Below are 21593 nucleotides of genomic sequence, written 5' to 3' on the forward strand. Positions count from 1 at the left end.
TCTGCCGTTTACTAATTTTGTTAAGGTTCAGCCTTAACCTGTACTAAACTCTCATATTGTAGAAATATCCAGTGCAACATCAAGTCCTTAATAATTATAATCATTATTAGTATATATTTGAACTAATCTCATAGTCTAAAGAAGCAAAATATACTCCATTAGTGTTGCTTTATTTTGTTGTTATTATAGCTACATGACTTTGATTTGGAACAAAACATTATAAATAGTCCCTTAATGGGTCAATATAACAGAAGACAATCTAGTTCCCTGTATTGGAATAGCTCTTCCTCTGGTAATTTCTGAGTATTTTATTGATTAAGGATAAAGGAAAGGCTTGTGCTTTATTCCTCCCCATTTAAATTTGTGGGTCAGTATCATTATTTTTTCAAATACATGGAATCCACCTACAGGGACACATAAAATCTCAGTCTCTTTGGAAGTCATGTTTACAGCCCACATACACATTAGCTGAACTTCTGTGTGATCTCAAATTCTATGTTCTGGCCCCTCACCTAAATGAGATCGATGATCCACAGAGAAAATGGTGTCAGGGAATGTTTGAGAATCTTGGCCTATTTCATACAGATATATTTTCTTTATTGTATTTTCAATCTCTAAGTTACTGAGTAAGAATTTAGGACAGAAACAAGGTGGGCGCAAGGGTATACTTCTTTCCATTTGTTCTTAGAAGCCAAGTTGACACCCTTTGGAAGAAAGTAAGATTGACACTAAATAGTAAAAGGCCGTAGGCCTAGGCTTCTGCTAGTGGCATCAACTAGGTAACATGTGACACCACGAAGAGCTGACATCTTGTTGCAAGAGCAGAGATACAGTAACCAGCAAGCTAGACACAGCACACGGAGGTGGAAGTCTCCCAGGCCGTTAAGATTCAGCTGGAATTTTGGAGGACAGCATTTCTCTAAGAGAGTGCCTGGGAAAAACTTGTAGGGCAGAGCACATGACTATGTGGCACGGCGTTTGGGGTGCGGATGTTGTGTATGTGGTTTACTTAATAAGGTTGCAAAGCACGGACACTGAATTAAACCAAGTTCAACAACATTCCCTTCTGCTTTTGTTTACCTGTAAAATTCCCTTGCCTTTATAAATACCTATGAATCATGAGAAGGCTATATGGTCTTTGCCACTTAACAAACATAGTTGACTATTAAATCGTTCAAATTTCCTTCAGAGAAAACTATACAACTAGTGGTGAATGGAACCCAGCCAGAAAAATCCTGCTCCAGGAGGATAAGTAATGCCACACAGGTTCAGCTTAGAAGCGATGTTTATGATGTCAAGGAGGCATCAGGAAAGATTCCTGTGAAGCAGCATCATGAAAGATGGAGAGAAGAGACTGAAGAAAGACCTGAGACTGCTCAGCTATGTTAGACACCGGGGTTTACCCTACTGATACAGAGCAAGGGACGGAAGGTTTTCTAATACTAACTCAGAAGTACACAAACAAGAAATATGCAGAGTCTAGGGGGAAAAAAAGGCATGAGAAACGGGAAACTCCAAACCGTGTAGAAACATACTGTTCAGGAGTCCTTGCTTTGTATCATTTTATCTCAGCTTGGTTTCAGGAAGGGAAAAGGGAGTGAAGGAAATAGAAATGGATGAAAATGTTGAAAAGTTCTGCAAATGGTTTTATAAAGGCACAGCCCTCAAATGTCTACCCAGAGGACTGAGGACTTCACTTAGTGTTTAAAAGAGATATAGAAAATCAAATCTATATCCTCCTGTTATATTTTCCATAGGTCAGACTTCCAAGGTATATGTTCTGAACAGTCACCTAATGGTTTCTAAAGACAAAGACACACACACACACACACACACACACACACACACACACACACACACAATGGCATGGGAAAATTTCCTAGGTAGGAAAAGAAGAGTCTTGGTAGAGACTGGATTACCATGCAAATTATAAAACAAATATCCAGGAACTAGCCATTTAAGAGCTGTGAACAGTGCTTATATTGAACCATACCATACAGCTTTGAAATGATTGAGGATAATTGGGTCATTGTGTAGATTTTAATATAATTTCCCAAATTCCATTATTTCCTCTTTTTTCAATTTATCATCATTGTTATAATTTGATTCTCTTGTGTGCATAATTTTTATTCTGAAGGACCCCTCTTTAAGGGGATGGTTCTTAAACTATTTTGTTTTCTTTCAGTTATAGAAAACATTGATAATCTGATAAAAGCTATGGACTTCTCCCTCCTTTATATGTACAAATATAAATAATTTCATTCAGCTTTCCTTTCGGATTGAGAAGATTGAACCATATGATGCTTATTCATGATGCATCCTTTCTTTTCCCAAGTTTAAAACTCCTGCTCCAAGAAACAGAAGTTAGTATTTCAGGAAAGCTAATAGGCAGAACAATGAATAGAAAACCAAAAATGATACTGTCCTTTCTGCAGCACCTTTGACCTTCCAATTCACAACCCTGCAGAAAGACTTGCCAAGAAAAAAGGAAAATTAAGTTTTGCCTGAGAAAGTAACTGTGTGCTGTGATGGTAGATACTATCTTGGCTATCAATGTTGAGTGTTCCTGGAACAAAGATGTATATTCCAGAAGCTTTTGAAGCCATTTCAAAAGTTGCATCAAAATGCAATCCTATCTCACCTTGTCCACACTTACAAGGAACTAAGATTTCTAAGTCTTCATTTTGTTGTGTGATGTGACAGAATTAAAAGGGGGCATTTATCTCTGTAAAGCAAAGTAGCTGAGCAATGAGAACAAGAATGGATGAGTACATCCTTATGCACTCTCCAAAGTTCTGAAGGTGTAAGCCCCAATTTAACTGAAATACATGTGTAGTTATGTATGAATATCAACAAGATTTTGAGGCAGCCTGATGTATTGGTGCAGGAAGACACAGGTAGTTATCAGATATGTCTGTCATCAAATATTAGATATCACATTTTTGATGCACTAGGGATCCAATACATCTCTTCATACACACTTATAAGCTTATGCAAGAATTAATGACAATGCTAAAACCTGCTGACATCATTCATTCATTATTCATTTATACATTTAGGCAATATGTATTAAGTCATTATCATGTGCTGTTCTTACAGCAGTGAAGGGGATAAGAATCAAACTCTTTGTATATAATTATGCTTGGTACCTAAGAATAAATTAATGAATAATATCTATAGAATCTTATATAGGATTTCTAATAGATCCCATGATACTTTTATGGTTGTAAAGAGATCAGATCATCAGAAATTTATCTGTTGGATGCTTGCCTTTCAAAAAGTTAATAATGAAAATAATACCTCACTGTCATTAAGTATTTTTGAAGTAATGTGAAAGAGTCTAAATTAAAGTTTACTCAACTCTGCTAATAAAAATATAAGTTAGGTTCAGTGTTGATAAACAAAAAGTGTTTTAATAAAATAGAAATATGATATGGCTCCATAATTCTCAAAAAAATTTTTTTAGTTTCATTCCTTGGAAAGGCTATTTCATTTTAAATTAGTAATGTCAAGAAACAGAACAAAGTCTGTCCCCACAGAATTCCAAGCATGGCCTTGAAATTTATTTCCTTATCCCAACATTTCAGATATACTTTGTTTTTCTGATCTATCTATCTATCTATCTATCATCTATCTATCTATCTATCATCTATCTCTTATATAGAGAGATAGCTATTACCTATCTACATATCTGTATAGATATATAAAATTTCAGCCTCCTTTAAAATTAATCCACAATAAATCAACAAACATAAGATTTTTTTCAACTGCATTTTATCTGCTAGGAAGGAAAAATATTTAAACTGAATGTTATATATGTACTCCTAAAACTCTGTGACCTCTCCAGAAATTTTCAAATATCTAAAAGTTATTTGATATCATAGTAGCTCACAGGGAGCAACGTGTGTGGTTTTCATTCTCCAGCTAGTCAGTGTGCATATAAAATCTGCTTGTGTGGAGTTGCACTCCCTTGAATAAATCTATTCTTTTCTTTCTATTCTTTAAAGCTGAGTGTATTCAGATGTTATTACATCAGTAGAAATTTCAGCCTTTTAGATTGGGGTATCTTAATGCATTTTAATAGTATAAAGGCCTTCAGGTAGTTTACCGGGTGTCCACTTTTAGATAAAATGTCTAGACAGTAGCAATCTGCATTAAGATAAAATGAAGTGTCAAAAATGGCTTAAACCTAATTCTTAACTGTAGTCAGTTCATGGGATATTTGGAAGTTGATTTAAAGATTCACCATTTCTGCGATGCCTGGGTGGCTCAGTCCACTGAGCATGTCACTCTTGGTTTCAGCTTAGGTCATGATCCCATGGTTATGGGATCAAGCCCCTAACCGGCTCCACCCTAAGCATGGAGCCTGCTTACAATTCTCTCTCTCTCTCTCTCTCTCTCTCTCTGTCTCTCCCTCTCTCTCTCCCTCTCTCCCTCTCTCTCTCTCTCTCTCTCTCTCTCTCTCTCCCTCCCTCTGGCTCTCTCCCCTGCTTTGTGCTCTCTCTATATATAATAAAATTTAAAAATAAAGATTCACCATTTCATCACTATTTCCCCAACATACCATGCTCTGAGCTTGATGTGAACTTAATAATACAAAGTCTCCTAATGAGTAATGATAAGAAAACTGTAAAGACTAATCTTCTCCCTTGGCTGAAAACAGTCCATCTCAGACTTAAGCATGCATCAGAATGACCTGGAAGACTGTTTAAAATGCCTCACCCCAAGCCTTGGTTCAGTAGGCTCAAGAAATTGTAAGTCAGGTTTCTGACTTAAGTACATGATGGGGGGAAAAATCATATTAATTGCAGGTATAATGTTTAGACCAAACTTCTGAGATATGGCATGACAGGTAATTATACTCCTTTACTTCAGGTAAGCTAAATTACTGCATCTTTGACTTGGGTTGTGGTGGCCTAACTCATCAAATAACTCACGTAGATCCTCTTGCCAGCATGCAGGTTACTTGGAAATATGAGAAATACATTGCTACAGGAGCTCTATCCAGTAACTGCATGACAGAATGCATTTAGTCATGAATGATTTTCACTCCAGGATATCAAAAAGTCTTCTCATTCGCTTTCCTTCATTTATGCTCACATACTTTAAGAGTTAGTTTTTCAACTGGTGCACCTGGACATAGAAATACTTTTGAAACAAAATTGGGTAAAGGGAGAAAGGGAGGCTACATATGCTCACAAATAACTTTCCCCCTCTCTCTGTTCTTTATAACTGCCTAAAAGAAGGTTCTTGTCAAATTCTTCTCTTAAATATATGTACATGGAGGCTAGCCATAAAAGACTGATTTGTGTATCCCAGCTTCTCTCCTTGGATGGATTTCCATTCTTTTATTTTTTATAAAACTGGAAGCCCAGGGCATCTCTCTGCACTTAAATGTCAAGGCAAACATTCTAGGTGTTCAGATAGAGTAAATACAATTATATTCCCATCTAATCTGATGAGGCTAGGGAACTGTTGTGGTGACATCAAAGCCATTACACTTACCATGGGGCTATGTCATGAATAAATGGTAGTGATCCTAATAAAAAAAATAATAACAATAAGGATGATCACTAATATTCAGTGAGCATTTACTAGGAACAAAATACTATATTAAGATTCACATGAATTTACATTAGTCATCAAAAGAGCCCTATGAGAAAGGCACTTTTTGCCATTCTAGAATACATGGAAACTGAGTTTCAGAAAGACTAAAGTAACTCCCTCAGTGTCACAATGACTAAAAGGTAAAACTAAGGGTTCTCTCAAGGCTGTTCAATTTCAGAGTCCATCATTTCGCTGACTACCTCACTGTCTTAACCCTGAGCTATATTTTGTGCTATTTTTGTTATCTTATTACTCAAGCTAAGAATAATGATAAAACATTTTACAAGATCCTTAACAAAAGCAAAACCCCTACCATGTAAGAATATGTCCCATTTTAAAAACGGAGAAATAAAAGCTGAGAGAAGTTATTTCCTTTAGGTCCTAACCTTAATGTACTGCTTATCATAGAGAATGCACAAAAGTCCTAGATGCTCACAGTTGTGGTTCTCACACTCATTTAGGTGATAAGTCACAAGGCAAGGATATCCTTTCCTAGGAAATAAATGACCCATTTTTTCATCTATAATGAAATTGGCAAAGCTGAATGGGACCTAAGTTCAAACAAACCTAATATATTAGGCCTCATCATTACATTCTCTAAATTTCATAAGCCCGAGAGCATTTCCCTGTTAATTCTTTTTACGGTAAATCTGATATCGCCTTGACTGTCATGCTTTACAGGCATTTTTTTGGAAGAAATTATGTCATAGTTATTTACAATGGTAGTATAAGCTATAATTTTTACTACATTAACTGCTGCCCAGTGTTTCATATTGAAGTGATTAATATCACAGAATCATAAATATGAATTATTAAGCTGATTCTCTAACATCCCAAGAAACAACTTAGCACTAAGTCAATGCAGCTTTGCAAAGGAAATAAGCACATTCAACCGGCACCGATTCCAAGTGTGTATCTATCCAAACAGTTCTCTGCACAGTGGTAATTCTCCTAATCCCTATAATTTATTCATCTCAGGATGCACTCCAAAGCATTGTTTGCATGTGTTATCCACCAGCTTTAAAAACAGTATTCATTATTGGGAGGGAACAGATGCAACTCTTCAGAAAGGTTTGTTGAAGTGATGTTTGTGCCAAAGAACATTCTATTTGGCAAACATTTGTAACCTGATGAGTAAAATAAAAGAGGAATTTTGAGGATTCAAGATTTAAGTTCTTTACTTCCAAGACCCTCCCAAGAGCCACACTACAATCACTGTAACAATTCCAAATCTCATTCTAGATGCCCGTGTATATTCAAATTGGAAAGAAATCTGTAATTACCCAGTGGAATTTTGAAATACCCTTAAATTTGCTATTTTAAGACACAGACACTAAATGGACACAAAGGTAATGACCTTATTATTCATCAATTTATCAAAGCTGAAGTTTTAAAGTGATAAATGTTTCTACTTGGTCTTGGCACAAACTATTGACAACAATTCAGAAAACTGAAAAAAAAAATTCCTTGGACCAAGTATCAGTCCACTAAAGAGATGTCACCCTGCTTTTGAAGGCAGTATAAACCCTCTGATGTCATCAGAAATGCTGATGTCAAGTTTTATGTTACAGGTCATTCAAACAGTGAGTGCCATGGACAAAGATGATCCCAAAAACGGACATTATTTCTTATACAGTCTCCTTCCAGAAATGGTCAACAATCCGAATTTTACCATCAAGAAAAATGAAGGTAAATATATTAGCCTTGTGCAACAGGGTGGAACATAAATTGGAAAATAGGATGTAATTTCATAATTTTACTAAAAATATCAATAAAATAATTTTTGTTCACCCATGAGCAGTTGAAACTTAGCTTATCAGCCTAATGGCTTGGTAATTACATCACTTCCTCTTTCCAATATTGAAACAATAGATAAGAAAGTTGCTAATGTGAAAGTTAATTTTATCCCAGGGAATACCTCAATCACCTTACTTTGAAGAATGAACAGTAAGATTTAACCCATGGGAAAGTTCGAGGAATTCTGAGATCCTGAGATATCAGTTAGAGAAGGATCTGGCTTATACTTCACAGTTGCTAAGTTTTAATTGAATGTTTACCAAGTCGTCAGGGAGAGCCTATCCTAATTTTGCCTGGTTTGTGGGTACACATTAGAGGTGTTTGTTTTAAGCCTGCACCAACTTTGATAATAGCAATTAGATCAGGAAATCCTTCTTGAAGGACACTTCTTATCAGTGTTATTGTGGAGCTAATATAAGCTGATTTTATTGTTAAGTCTTTCACTCATGGAGAACGTTTAATCCATTTCATTATTTCTTGAGAACTTAGTTTGGATTAACTGTTTCCCAAAACTACCGTCTATTACATATGAAGGCTATAGATCTATGGTTTTAAAAAGCCTATCTCATCTGTATATTTCTGTTTCCTAAACTTCTGTGTATGTAATAAGCATTTTTTTTTTTGCTGTTTATTTTGGCTCAGGTATATTTAAGACTTAGTTTCAGGCGTTTTTGAATGATTAGCAAAATAAATGTATTGTCTTAAGCTGTCTTCTGGCTTTGCTCTAGGCATTTGTTTGGATTGCTGAATGGTCTCTATAAAAACTATTCTCAGAAGAGTAAAAGTTAGTTCATGACATTTGGGTTATTTGCTATGTTCTGTTTCAAGGAGGTAGTGAATTTTTGATGACTTTCCCTTCATGAAATAAATAAACAACATTTTATGGCTCTTGTTAAGTATACTATGGCCTTACCTTTTAACATAATGCTGTTTACGTAATTCTTAGGGATGTTCTGATAAATGTAAATGCATCACCAAAAATGAACTGGGAAAGTGGTTATACAGATATTACTCATTTAGCTGGCCTCCACTATAATGAACACTATCGACATGATATCCTGTTCTTTCTCCTTAGCAATGGAGTACTCCTTTGTTAACCTTCCCTAATTAGGATCTGTAATCTATGTACATTTTCTTTGTTTTTCAGTTATCACAATTTCTTTTTTATGAAATTCACATGAATATGGCTAAGATGAAAGCCAACCCAGAAGTCCCAAGATGAGCTAAAAGTCTGTGTTATAAGTGTGGTCCGTGCTCACTTTGATTGTGAGCTAATAGGTATCAGTCATTATTTTTGCATATGAAATGCTCTACATTTAAAAATTCTCTGTGAAGAAATATTTTCCCATCCCAAAGGTTTTGAGCTTCTTGGCATATTCTGGGCATGCAATTTCAAGATAGGTCTGTAATAGACGTATGGCCTGTCACAGCCATGTTGACTACATAAACATGTTGCGAATGAATGAGAGGCTGTTTGGAGTGCCAAGGAAAGTGCAATTTTGTACTATATTTGTTATACCCTAAATCTTTTAAAGACGGGATTTTAGTCTGACAGTAAATGAATTTTCTGCATTTTTTCTAAATTTTGGAAGCAGTAAAAACTCAGAGCTTGCACACTTAAGTAACTTCTTTTGCCCTATCACACAGTTCAATAAGCCCTTTAAAAGAATATTTAATAATATGTGTATTATGTTTTACTTTGAAACTAGAAAATGGAAGTTACACTTTTAATTTATGTCACAATTTGTGTGTGTGTGTGTGTGTGTGTGTGTGTGTGTGTAAAATAACTGAGAAAAAATGAAAAAGATGCCAGGTATTACAAATGTCTTGTGGAAAGAGCATTCTCTGTGCCACAACGGTTTAAGTTGTGTGTTTATTTTGCAAAAAGTGACCATATAATTTATTATTCCAACTGGAACCTTTTTTAAAGTGAAAGGGGTTGCTACTTATATTTGTTCCTGGAAAAAAAAAAACCATAACCAGGACTGTCTTGTGGAAATCAGGACATATGTTCACTCTGATTTTGGATTTACGATCCAAATATTCAACTTCTCCATAAAGTAAATTATGAGCTCACTAGTCTTTGGAATAGATACGTATTATTTATACTCTATTTTCCTTTTCCTAGATCAGAAATTCACAAGTTTTGCTCCACAGACAGATGCTTATTGGCATCTGGATAGTTGCTATAAAAATGAGGGGGATGGTCCCTTCTTCACATGTAGAAACAAAGTAATGGAAAAAAGTTGTCAGATTTAAAATGATAGAGATAGATGGAGAAGTTGATGATAAATTAATATTTTGTTAGCCTATTACCCATTCCCTGTTAATGATAAAGGAATACAAATACAATTTAAAAATCCAAATACAAGACATTATTTACTTTAAAACTATGGTATATTTTATCAGATGGTGAGAATCAAATGATATAATCATATTTATAATATTTTTTCCTACATAAAATGGACTTTAAAATGGTCATTAGTTGTGGTTTCTCCACTGTGAGTGTCATGAATTAGAAGTCCCAGCCCCCCAGATGAAGGTTAATATTTTGCAAGAGCCAGTATATCCAAATTTATAATTGATGGCAGATTATTCCCCTGCTTAATTAGATCTTTATGGGAGATGGTTTTAGTATTTGGCATTTTCTAAGGAAACTGTAGCCATGTCTTTCAACTTGAAGTTACTGTGATCTTTCCCCTCCCTTGTATAGATTGGTCCTTTTGCAATTTTTGGCTGACTAATTCATAATCAAAGACAAAATGAGATAGAAATTAGCTGTCTCCTATCTCCTACACAGTTGAGTGATTTTACAAATAATTCTCTTTCTGAGTATATGAGATTCATATTTGATCCAGATTAGGAGAGCAACCTTAAACACCCATAAAGGTGAAAGCAAAGGTCAAAAATATAATGAGTGTTATCACATATATACACCGATCACAGCATCTCACGTTTTCTAAATTATATGGCCCAGACATTGGTTTCTCCATCTTCCAGTTGAGTGAATTTAGAAACAAATTGAGTTTTTTGCTGACCACATTGCAGGGTTGGCCTCCATTCTAACCATGAAAATGGAAGATACTCAACAATTTAATATAACAAGACAAGGAAGATAAATGGACCTTTCATAGATACAGAAATATCTTGCTTGCAGAAAATTTCAGGTCTGCCAGAAACATGATCTTCTCCAGCCTGCACATTGTAGTTAAAAGATTTGATTGGAATTGCCAGAGAGCAGTCTGGCAAAAGGGGAGTCTTCACATTTTATACTGAAATATTTGAATCATGTGTATAGATAAATGAGGAAAAACACAAAGAGGACATTATAAAAGGGAAAGAAGTAGACAATAAACTTGACCTTAATTACACCTTGGTTAGGCTTAAGAAAAGACAGGAGGGAACCAGAGTACCTGATGATACTAATTTTGTTTCTTTTCTTGATATCTCCTTTATGACCAAACCCTATTGATAAGTACCTCACTCCACAGGTATAATTGTGATAATTAATTTGGATAATGTTGATGCTGGCTAGAGCTTTAGTACAAATGCACCTGGGCAATCTCAACGTCCAGAACATGGTTCTCTGTTTAGAATAGAATTCATGCTTTGTTTTGGCCGAGGGAAGGCGGGGGGGGGGGTGGGCGGAGGGTCTCCATCTCAACTGACTGGCCGGTTTCAAGTAATATGTGTTTTATGTCTTTTATCCTCTAGAAGAATCCCTTGTAAGAATACAGACTGCTGGTTGATTATTTTAAGCTACAGTTTCCTCATCTGCAATACCAGGATAACATTACCTATTTACCCCATAGGTGTGCTGTGACAGATATGTGTAATCAAGGTCTTAGAGAGCTCTTAGCACAATGTCTGGCACATAAAACAAAAACAAAAACAAACTAAAAAATCTTCATCTGTAAATGGGACAAGATCCTCATTAGATTAATCTATTGATTCTTAAATTCCTATGCTATGTTCCGTCTCCTATGGCTTATCATTTTCAGCCAGTCTCATTGCACCTCCAACTCCATTAATTTTTGGATATTGTACAGTAATTGTGAAAGTGGCCTCAGTGGTAGTTTTGAAAACCTTCATCCTTACTAGAATACATTGCAGGAAAACTGCTTAGTAATGTGTTGCAATCTAAATAGTATTATAATAGAAAGATAAAAGGGAAAAAAAGGATGAGGAGAAGGAGAAGATAAAGAATTAAAATATTTACTGGCCTTGGAAATAGTTGTGGGATTCTTAGATCTGTTTTTAAATATAAGGACTTTTCTTTCTTTCTCCTGTGCCAAAATGAAACTCAGCTTTCTCCACACAATAGGTGACCCCAACTTCCAACTCGATGGGATTAGTTTTCATTCTAGCATATCAAGTTGTTTCAAACACCCACAGCCTCCTAACACATACACCCTGTGGAATCATTTTGCACAGGCTGGAAGATTAAAGGCAATCTTCCTTTGCTTTTTTGAAGAATGTCAACTTATCTCACTCTCCTCTTGCCACAAAACTGAAATTTGCTGCCTGAAGGTGGAAGTGGATTTCCCTGATCCCAGGCCAGCCAGAGCTGGCCCTCTGTCCTCCATCTTTACTCAGGCTCAATCCTCACACATGCCTCTGCTGTAGTCCAGATGGAGGCTTTGAGACAGAGCCCCTCTCTCTTTCTCCTGAAGCCTGCTGTGCCCCCATCCAGGGAAAACTGGACTTGAAAGGTTTTCCTGATGATCCAGAGCAAAGAGGGCCACTTTAAAATCTAGTTGTCCTTTTCTGGCCACCTCAATCCTCCTGGAATTCTTCCAATACCCCAGCCTGCTTTGAAACTAAGACTGGACTTGTCCAAAATAACATCTTTCCTCAAGTGGCTCTTACGAAAGCCGCCATCCCTCAGCCACAGCAGATCCATTTCATCAGGTTTCCCAGGCAACCATACCTAAGCAACAAGTGAAAACCCTTTGCCTGTGTGAGTGCGATAATGAATACCTATATATGTATGTTTGCAATATGGTGACCCTGTTGATTCTGCTCACACACAGGAATTTTCCACAGCACACACACAGCACCAAACATCGAAAGAGGTCTTTTCCATTTAAGGTGTCAGCTCTGACCCACATGAAGCATGGTACTTTTTGTCAATGTTGAATTGTAAAAGGTAGTATTCAATTTGCATGAAACAGGAGGTCCAACTGGGATCCCAAATATGCAGAGCAGCATTATGCATACATGATCCAAAAGGCTTCTGCTTCAGTAATTCATAATTTATTGTTTATGCTTCTAGCAATGTTCCGTTGATAAAAAGCCATTTATGTTTCATTTTGTCGTCTAAACTGTAATTAAGGATGATGTGCAAGCTAAGAAAAATAGATAACAGATCTGTGCTTCCACTTTCCAAGTGGCATATGATTGTAGAGTTGGGATCAGAAAACTAGATTTTCTTTGCTTAAGTGGTTTTAATAAAACTCTTGTTATTTTTCTCTTTTAAATAATAATACAAGAGTGCTTTCCAAATAGTTTCCTTTGCATATACTGAAAATCCTAAAACTATTGCTCTATTCAGAGATCGCACTGCTTCATATTTATTTTTAGTGTATACTGTGGGAGACAATTGAATTCTGAGATCACTAACTACCAGGGATATAATTTAGATAAATGGCATAGACTTACATGTGTGCTTGTCCATATGCTATTCAAAGTTATAAACTGATTCAGTCTCCCAGTCAATTTGCTAAATCATTTATGGTCTGGATAGAGCAATCTAATTAAGAAAAAACAATTTCAATGTTTATTTACTTAATGTATTTATTTTGAGAGACAGCATGAGCTGGGGAGGGGCAGAGAGGGGGAGAGAGAGAGAATCCCAGGCTCAAACCCACTAACTGTGAGATCATGACCTGAGCTGAAATCAAGAGTCAGACACTTAAGCTGCTGAACCACCCAGGCATCCCTCTAATTCTGAAAATTTTCAAAACAGAAAAACTAAGAGATAAATTGGTACATGCTTAGTTATCTTAAAGCTATTGTAGTTACCTTAAAAAGAACCCTTAGGACATAGAATCTTTTTACTGAGAATTTGCTTTCTGAGACTTTTGCTTCAAAAGAAAAAAATAGAAAATAAGGAAGTCAATTGAACATCAAGAAGAGTAAAGAGAATTACTCAGAGAAATGTTTTCTATTTATCAAATCTTGTTTGGACCGCTTTCTTGTTTGTGCCATTAAAAAATAATGCATTTACTGATCTGTTTACAAGCATAAAAATAGATCTTGGGATTTTGTGGGTGCCAAATAAACATGACTGTCCTTTTGGTAAGCACAGCGAATATTAAAATTGAATGGTGAAACACAATGAGCTGTCAGTCGATGCAAATTCTCCTTTTCTAAAAAAGTATTAAATGTAGCTGACAATCATTTTATCTCCCTTCAGCAAAGAAGTCTGAGTTGATTTTGAGCACTTTATAGGTACAACATTAGGTATATGTGGTCTTCTAGGGATGTCATATGTAGGGATGTGACCCAAATAGTACGTATTATGTGCTTGGGATCCCTTGGTTTATTCAAGTGGATAGAGAAGGCAGAGAAATAATTTGGAAACAGTAAAGGGGACACTCATGTAAACATTTTAAAAGTTGACTTGGGAGGAAGTAGAATGAAGAGTAAAAGACCATGTGGGTTATACCACAGCATGAGGTTCATAGTTAACAGTATTTCGCTTTGAATCCTGGCTCTTTTGGTTATAATCTGTGAGAACTTCCACAAATAGCTGAAAAATCTTGAACTTTTATCTATAAAATTGAAATAATGATCACCCATATGTTGTTTTGAATAAGAAAATATTAATTTTTAAAAATGTGCTAAGTTCAGTTTCTGGTAAATTGAAGGTAATCAATAAAGATTAGTTTCCTTTCCTTATTTCCCTTCTTTTTTTATAATTTTGTAAGCTTCCTGAATCCCTCAGCCTACTGCAACAAACCCATACTCATACCCAAGGCAACAAACAAAAATATAAACAAGGCAATGAAAATAAGGCATTTGGGTGGTAACTAATGATATGATATTTAACTGCCTGTAACCTGAGGGGCCAGTGATTAAACATCAGCCATAAGTAAAGCAAAGGAGAGGAAAAATGGTAAAGAATAATTTTTGGATAAATGAAATTTTTCTTTGAATACAATCCTCATTACCATAACATAATAATGGCTAAAAATAAAGTGGACTTACAAATTGTAGATGTCCGTAGAGCTGAGTTTTCGCTCTCCAGATCCAGTTCCATACAACTCTATATACTAGCAAGTGGAACATTTGAGACTTGATAGAAATTTTTTTTTATTTTGGAGAACCTTAGTAAAAAAAAAAAAAAAAAGATTAGGAAGATCTTAAATGTTAAATACGGAATGTCAAATGTATTTTAAGAAATCAGTGAGGGTGTACAATTAAAATAGGCAATGGCAAAGAATGTCTCTCTCCCCAATTTTATTATCCATCACTCTCTCCCTTCAAACTTGTTCTTGTCATCTGTATTCCTTATACGTCCTTGAACACGCAAAACCTACGATGCTTTTTACATCCAGTCTCCCTTCCCTTTATCTGGAATACACATCTACTGCTCCTTCCATTTCTAACTAGCTAATTGCCAATCATTCAGAAGAACTCAGGTTCCCCGCATCTGTGAGCAGACAAGGGAATGTTTAACAGTGGCTGTTAAACATTTTTTTTCTTTTCTTTTTTCTTTTTTTTTTTTCCCCCTGCAGGGCAGTGTGGTAATGGCTAGGGCGGACACATGAGTCAAGGAACGTCTCCCCCGTTATCCTCTTAGGTTATTAATAAGACAGTATATCTTTATTCACCCATTCATTCAATATCTATTTAGTTAGTGTCTACCATGTGCTAGGCACTAACCTGAAATTGCAAACAAAGCAGTGAATTAAACAGAAACTGTTTTGGTCCTCCTGTACAGTGTATTTTTGTTCTCACATCTCAGTCTTATACTAATTTGAATTCACAGAAAGTAAGGCTGTAATTTAACATGGATCTTTGTCATATAGTGGAGAAATTCACAGGCTAGGCTGCAAAATACTATGATTTGGGGAGAAATGATCACACATTCTAACTTCTGTATCGTCCTAAACAAAGGTCCCTCTTCGACCTCACCCAACTTGTAAAACTGGCCCTACATAAAAAAGAGTTTTCATCTTTACAAAGCATTGTGCTGATCAGGATGGTGACATGCATCCATAGTCCGAGGTAACGAATTCTCCCTGTGAGTTTCAGATTGGTGCCCTCACTAGGCCTGCACTCAGACAAGTGGAAGCACACTACTCAATGTGCGTCTGACTCCAGTCAGGTCATGCTGGGGAGTTCTTTCCAAATTCAAGGTGATCCCTAGGCATCACTGTAATTCAGGCAGGAGCTGATGGGGTGGATGGGGGCTGATGTATCCACTTTTGCAGGTTTTTAGAATCCATCAGAGTTCTGATCCAAGCCTCGTTAGATATAGTTTATGTCTTTTCCAGTTCCTACCCAGTGTTGGTTCAAATACCTGTCAGTGACCAGGTTTTAGCTAGTCAGTGGTTACTGTTTACTGAGGTCCTCTATCAACCAGAGGATGCTAATATGATGTTTGGACATGGCATTGGGTTCATTTTCTATCTGTTCCCTAAAGAGCTACCAGAATGAATGTACTGATGCACTTCATAATTGTTTCCTTGGACCTTGCTGGGTCACCCATTACCTTTGCTTTCATCCTAGTAGAGTGCTTACTAGAATTTTCTTCCTCTATTGTTTGAGTAGATTATTCTCAGCCTTTTGATGGCTGTTTATCTTAGGGCAGTCTGAGAAAAAGGGGATACTGTACCTGGTACGCTGAGCACAATCATCTTTCTCCAAGTTTCATGCTTTCACTTGGCCAGACCATCATTTCTCATTCCATCAAGGTCACACTGTGATGTACTTTTCTTTGGACTTCAATTTTTTCCTCCTACAAAATGAATGGGTTACTGCTGGAGAGCTAAAGAGTCACATATTCTAATATACTGAGTGTGCAAACCCGTGCTATTTGGAGAAATATCACAGACTTGGAAAACAGACAGATTCCGCATCCACCAATTAATGCAGATGTGACTTTGGACAGAGCTTTTAGCTTTCTGTAACAGACCGTGTTTGATAATGTTAAAATGAAAATGCTGTGATGAACAAATGAAAGAATGCACGGTAAGTGCCAAGGGCAGTACCTAGAACTTATGTGATGTTTTGTGTGCTTTGTCTTCTTTATCAACCTTCAAAAGACATAATGCATATGGAAGTCATCTTTATACCAGAAATAATTATACCAAATCTCATTCATATTAAAATACCAGATAGTATTATTAGAAAATATGCCCCTACAATATTACAGGTTCTCTTTCTCAGTATGTTTGGGCAGAATTCTGGACATATTAAAGAATTAAATAGTTTCCATACACCTAAAGAGCTCAATAAACATATGACACATGATTCTAATAGCTCAGGGTTTGGTAGCCTTGCCTATCTTCTAAGGGTGGGGACAGGAAGCATAAGAGTTTTATGAAGATATGTAATTACTGGATTACTTTTGATTTATAAGGAAGGTCTCTCAAAAAATTAGAGCTTGAGTAAAGTTTGGAGAAATGAAAACACTGTTATGTGCAGAGTGTGCTAATTACAAAAGAGAGAATGGTCAGATATACCAGAAACATACTTTAAGGAACAATAAGGGAAGACTTAGCTTGGTTCCCAAAAGGACATGAATGATGAGGCTCTTACCATTTTGAGTATGTCTGTGTACATTCTTGATGTTTTTCAGAGAATAAAAAATGTGTCCTACACATTTAGGAGGTTTTAAGACACATACACACACATACATAACATTTCTAGTAAGGCTGGGAAATAAATTGACATAAACACACACTATGTACACCAGTGATATATAGATGAAACAGGTCTCTCAGTGCATAGTTTTAAGTCTTAAAATTAAATAAATAATATCTCAGCCCATGTTCTGAAACCCGTAGTTTCAACATCAGTTGACAAGAAACTTCCCAATGTCATTGGGCAAATGTTCAACAAAGAAAGTTTTAGAGTGGTTAGGAGAAAATTATCCCAAAATCACTATTTTTCTCCCAAAGTAAAATGACTAAAATGTACACAGAAAATTATATTAAGTTCACACTTTGTGCAGGGAAAAACAAGAAGAAAATCTGTGCCCCTATATTAATTCTGTTCTAGCCTTTATGTCTTTCTAAAATTTGTATGTATTCCAAAGCTGATGTTTAATTTTACAAGAAGTCATTTTTGAGGAATAAACTAACATTGCATAGAAATATGATTGTTTACAAATATCTTTAATTGGAAAACATTAAAAAAGATTATACACATTAGAAAGTATGCTTATATCCCTGTTGAGGATTTTACTTAGAAGTCCTGCAGTTATTTTAAGATAAATCTGCACTCTACTTCTCTGTATGGGTTATATATCAAATAGCAAGAAAAAAAATGCTAAAGTTTTCTGAGCACCTATTATTTCATATTGTTTACAGTATAGCTGTCTATCCATTGATCTCTAAAGTACATATTCAGGGTGAGCATTATCATTGCCATTTTACAGATGAGAAATTGAAGCTCAACTATGTTAATTGAAGTGGCAGACACAGAATGAGGCTACCAACCTGATAAATGTGCAGTCTTACCAGGAGCATTTACTGCCTTTCAAAGCCTTGCACTTTACTCCTAGAACATTTCCTCAGCAAAACTACTGATATTTTATTTATAGTTTTCAAACACTTGTGGTTCCTTTTCTCAAAATATAGAAGGCTAAAAACTATTAGCTAAGCATTAGAGAAGACCATCACAGTGTTAGTTGGGTAAACCTGGCAACTTAATTGGATGCCCTAAAACTTTAATATCATCAAATATACAGTATTATTAAAGAGATACACCATTAATTTATGTCCAATTTTGAAAAATAACATTCCATTTAAATAGCTGACAATACAACATGCCCTTAACTATAAGACATATCCTTATTTCATATATATTAAAACATATATATGTTAGAATCATACATATACACATATATATGTTAGAATCAATAAAATACAGTATTTCAAATAGTGAATCTGAAGGAGAACTGGAGGGAACAAAAATAACAACTTCGGTACAACACCTAAGTTGTTGATCACAACAACAAATCGTGCTGGGGGCAAAGCTCAGGTCACCTAGATCAACACCCCACCGAAAGTAGACTAGAGACAAACTGAGGGCTCTTTTAAAGAAGCACATTTCCAAAGGCAGTCATTGTGTTTATTCTATTACTCACTTGCTTAATCCCTTCATAGAATGCCTTCCAAAATAAGCCAAGTGCCATTATCAAGGAATTGCATATTCATTTTTCTCAAAAGCACAATTTCCAAGATCGGAATTGCAGTGTGAGAATTTAAAATCCACGTTTGGGCTGTGCAGGCTTTTCCTGGAAATGCATTATTGGGGTACGTGCTGGGTCTTGTTTATAAGTACAGAACATGGAGCTCTACATCATAAATTTCTCTCTTCAGGGCCCTTCCTCTTTAAAGGGTAATGGTAACATAACAGTGGCAAAGAACAGAAAAGTAGCAAGAGTGTTTATATCATAATTCCAGTGGACTAAATAGCAAAATTGGTGGGACCTTCCAGAAAAAAGAAGGAAGTGGACATCAGGTGAGGATGGGCTTTAAGGGATTAAGCTACCCATATACAACCTACCCTGAAATGCATTCTAGACCTCAGTATGCTGACTGCAAAGAGGAATAGCGACAGCTGAATTAGTGAGGCTGGTGTAGCAGCAGGAATTTCCAAAAAAAATAAAAAGAAAAAAGAAAAAGAGAAAAAAAATCTCACTGCCAGGGACAGAGATGCTCACACCCAGGACTCTCCTTAAGAATAGTAGCCAGCCAAGGTGCTTATTACATGAGAGACATATGGCCCTGTCAAAGGGCAACAATGTTCATCAACAAAGTAAGATTCAGGAAAGTTATCACTATTTTTTAGATCCAATGAAACTTAGGAAACCAAGGCCAAGAACAGATAAAGGTCATTAGGTGCTAAGTAATCACTGGGTCCCTGCAAACTCCACTCTTTTAGGGCCATGACTGTTGGGCTCACAGAAGCCCATTCACATTGCAGGGGGTCTGATCCTCCTGTATATCATGCATCAGTTTGTTCTCTTAGAGGAAGGCGGGGGGGCAGTTACAATGTGAGGAAAATCATGGGGGAGGAGGAAGCATAGGCGCTCACAACTGTGATTCTATTACATTTGATCCCACACAATTCTTGTCTTCCTCCAGCTTCTAAAATATGTAAAATATTCTCAGAGGCAACCGTGATGTAAGTGAGCAATGACAAAGACAATCACACACAGTAGGAAGCCCAATTCCCACAGGTTGAGAAGAAACTGGACTCCATCACTTGCTAGATGATCCTTAATGAGCTATTCCACCTCTCAGCCTGAATCTTCTCTTAAAATGGATTCACCTAGGCATTACTTACAGCATTGTGAGGAGTTTTTAAGGATTATCCAAACTTAGGATACAATATATGTGCTCAAATGGAGGATCAATAAATGGTGGCTGTGGTTAAGGAACATAAAAGGCTGGTGAATGAATGAATGCATTTAATGTACCTTCACACAAAAGAGCTCATGAAAAGCCTACCCTTCAAGTCTTAGGAAAAACTAGATGGAGAGTGTACATATATTTATTAAGACTTATTTGGTTACAGACAACCCTACTCAAACTACCTGAGCTATAAAAGTAAATCAGCCCAAATAACAGAAAGTCCAGAGTTTATATGATTCTCTAATGATGAGACCTAGATGTCCCAAGATCTGTTTTTCCCTAGTACTTCTACTTTCTTTCTCTGTTGTTATCTTGCTATCCCTGCACAATCTCTTTAAAGAGAAGGAAAAAAAGCTTCCTGAAGGATCAGGTCTATACATATCTCACAGCTTGGTATTTCTGACTGAGAGATTCTCTTTATCCTGGGTTCCCTATCAACTCCTGGTTAAAAGGTCATAGTATGGCCCAGGAGATGATCATGTGACTCAACTGAGCCATTCTCTGTATTCATGGACATCAAATATCCTCAGGGCTGCTGTGAACAGTTTTGTGTGCTATTCCCTGTCCGAGGCCCTTGGCTCTGGGGTGAACAGCAATAGAAAACCAGCCCATTTTCCCCATGAGAAGTTATGACCCCAGGGAGTCTTCCTTCTCTATTCTCAGAAAGGCCTGATTTCATTTCAAGCCCTTGAGCCCTTTAAGGCTGTAGCTGCCCAAAGGTGAATCCATCTCTTAATTCACACAAAGTCATCTAACAGGAGACCAGGAGAAACCTAATGGAGGACCAGGGGGAGGGGAAGAGGAAAAGAGAGTTGGGGAGAGAGAGGGATGCAAAACTTGAGAGACTACTTAATACTGAAAATGAACTGAGGGTTGAAGGGGAAGGGGGAGGGGGGAAAAGAGGTGATGGTCATGGAGGAGGGCACTTGTGGGAAAGAGCACTGGGTGTTGTATGGAAACCAATTTGACAATAAACTATTTTTTAAAAATTCATACAAAGTCAACCTCAGGCTAGCAGCAGCCCCAGACCCCTGATGGGTCAGCATGGAGAAGTCCCTACTTTCACGGAGGCAAGCCACTTGATTGACAGCTCTGTCACACTCAGAAGACATACAGGAAGGTCAGTTTAAAAAAAAAAACAGATATGTAGGAAATGGATGATTAAGTCTTTGGTGTTGTAAAAGCAACTTCATTTAAACCTAACCACCCCCACCACCAAAAAAAAGAAGAGAAAAAAGAAAAAAAAAAGTAAAGCAAATAATAAGGGAAAAGCCCAAGACACACTTCCTATGGGGGGAAAAAAACAGCATGTAATTTCTGTCCTTGATGGAATGTATTAAATAAGCAAACACCCCAACAAGGAAAACAAGTACTACAATGTAAAAATATTAAAAAAAAGAAAACCCTCTCACATGCATAAATGAAAGATGGTACACAAAGAACTCACATCTTTTCAAGCTTCAATAGTAAATATTCTGCTACTATATATTAAATACTGCATGGTTTGCCCAAGCTAAGATGAAACCACATCATGAATCAATTAGCATTTTGCATTTTCTTTCATTATCTACTCAAAGTCATGCCTACTGCACC

At 36.4% G+C, this 21593-nt stretch overlaps 1 protein-coding gene and 1 long non-coding RNA gene across 4 annotated transcripts in view; one reads left to right on the plus strand and one right to left on the minus strand.

Moving 5' to 3' along the window:
- CDH8 (cadherin 8) overlaps window positions 1-21593 on the plus strand; it is a 366110-nt gene that overhangs the window by 304158 nt on the left and 40359 nt on the right. For all 3 annotated transcript variants that reach the window (XM_029925787.1, XM_029925786.1, XM_029925788.1), the window contains one exon: window positions 7179-7296. In XM_029925787.1, coding sequence (XP_029781647.1) covers window positions 7179-7296 — 118 coding nt within the window. The remainder of the gene's footprint in view (window positions 1-7178; window positions 7297-21593) is intronic.
- On the minus strand, window positions 6572-16347 carry LOC115280725. Its single transcript, XR_003903900.1, has 3 exons — window positions 16250-16347; window positions 14617-14735; window positions 6572-6734 (listed from the first exon to the last, which is right to left on the minus strand). It is a non-coding gene; the product is annotated as an uncharacterized LOC115280725 (long non-coding RNA).

This window comes from Suricata suricatta, chromosome 16 (assembly GCF_006229205.1).
Source record: "Suricata suricatta isolate VVHF042 chromosome 16, meerkat_22Aug2017_6uvM2_HiC, whole genome shotgun sequence".
Taxonomy (NCBI): domain Eukaryota; kingdom Metazoa; phylum Chordata; class Mammalia; order Carnivora; family Herpestidae; genus Suricata; species Suricata suricatta.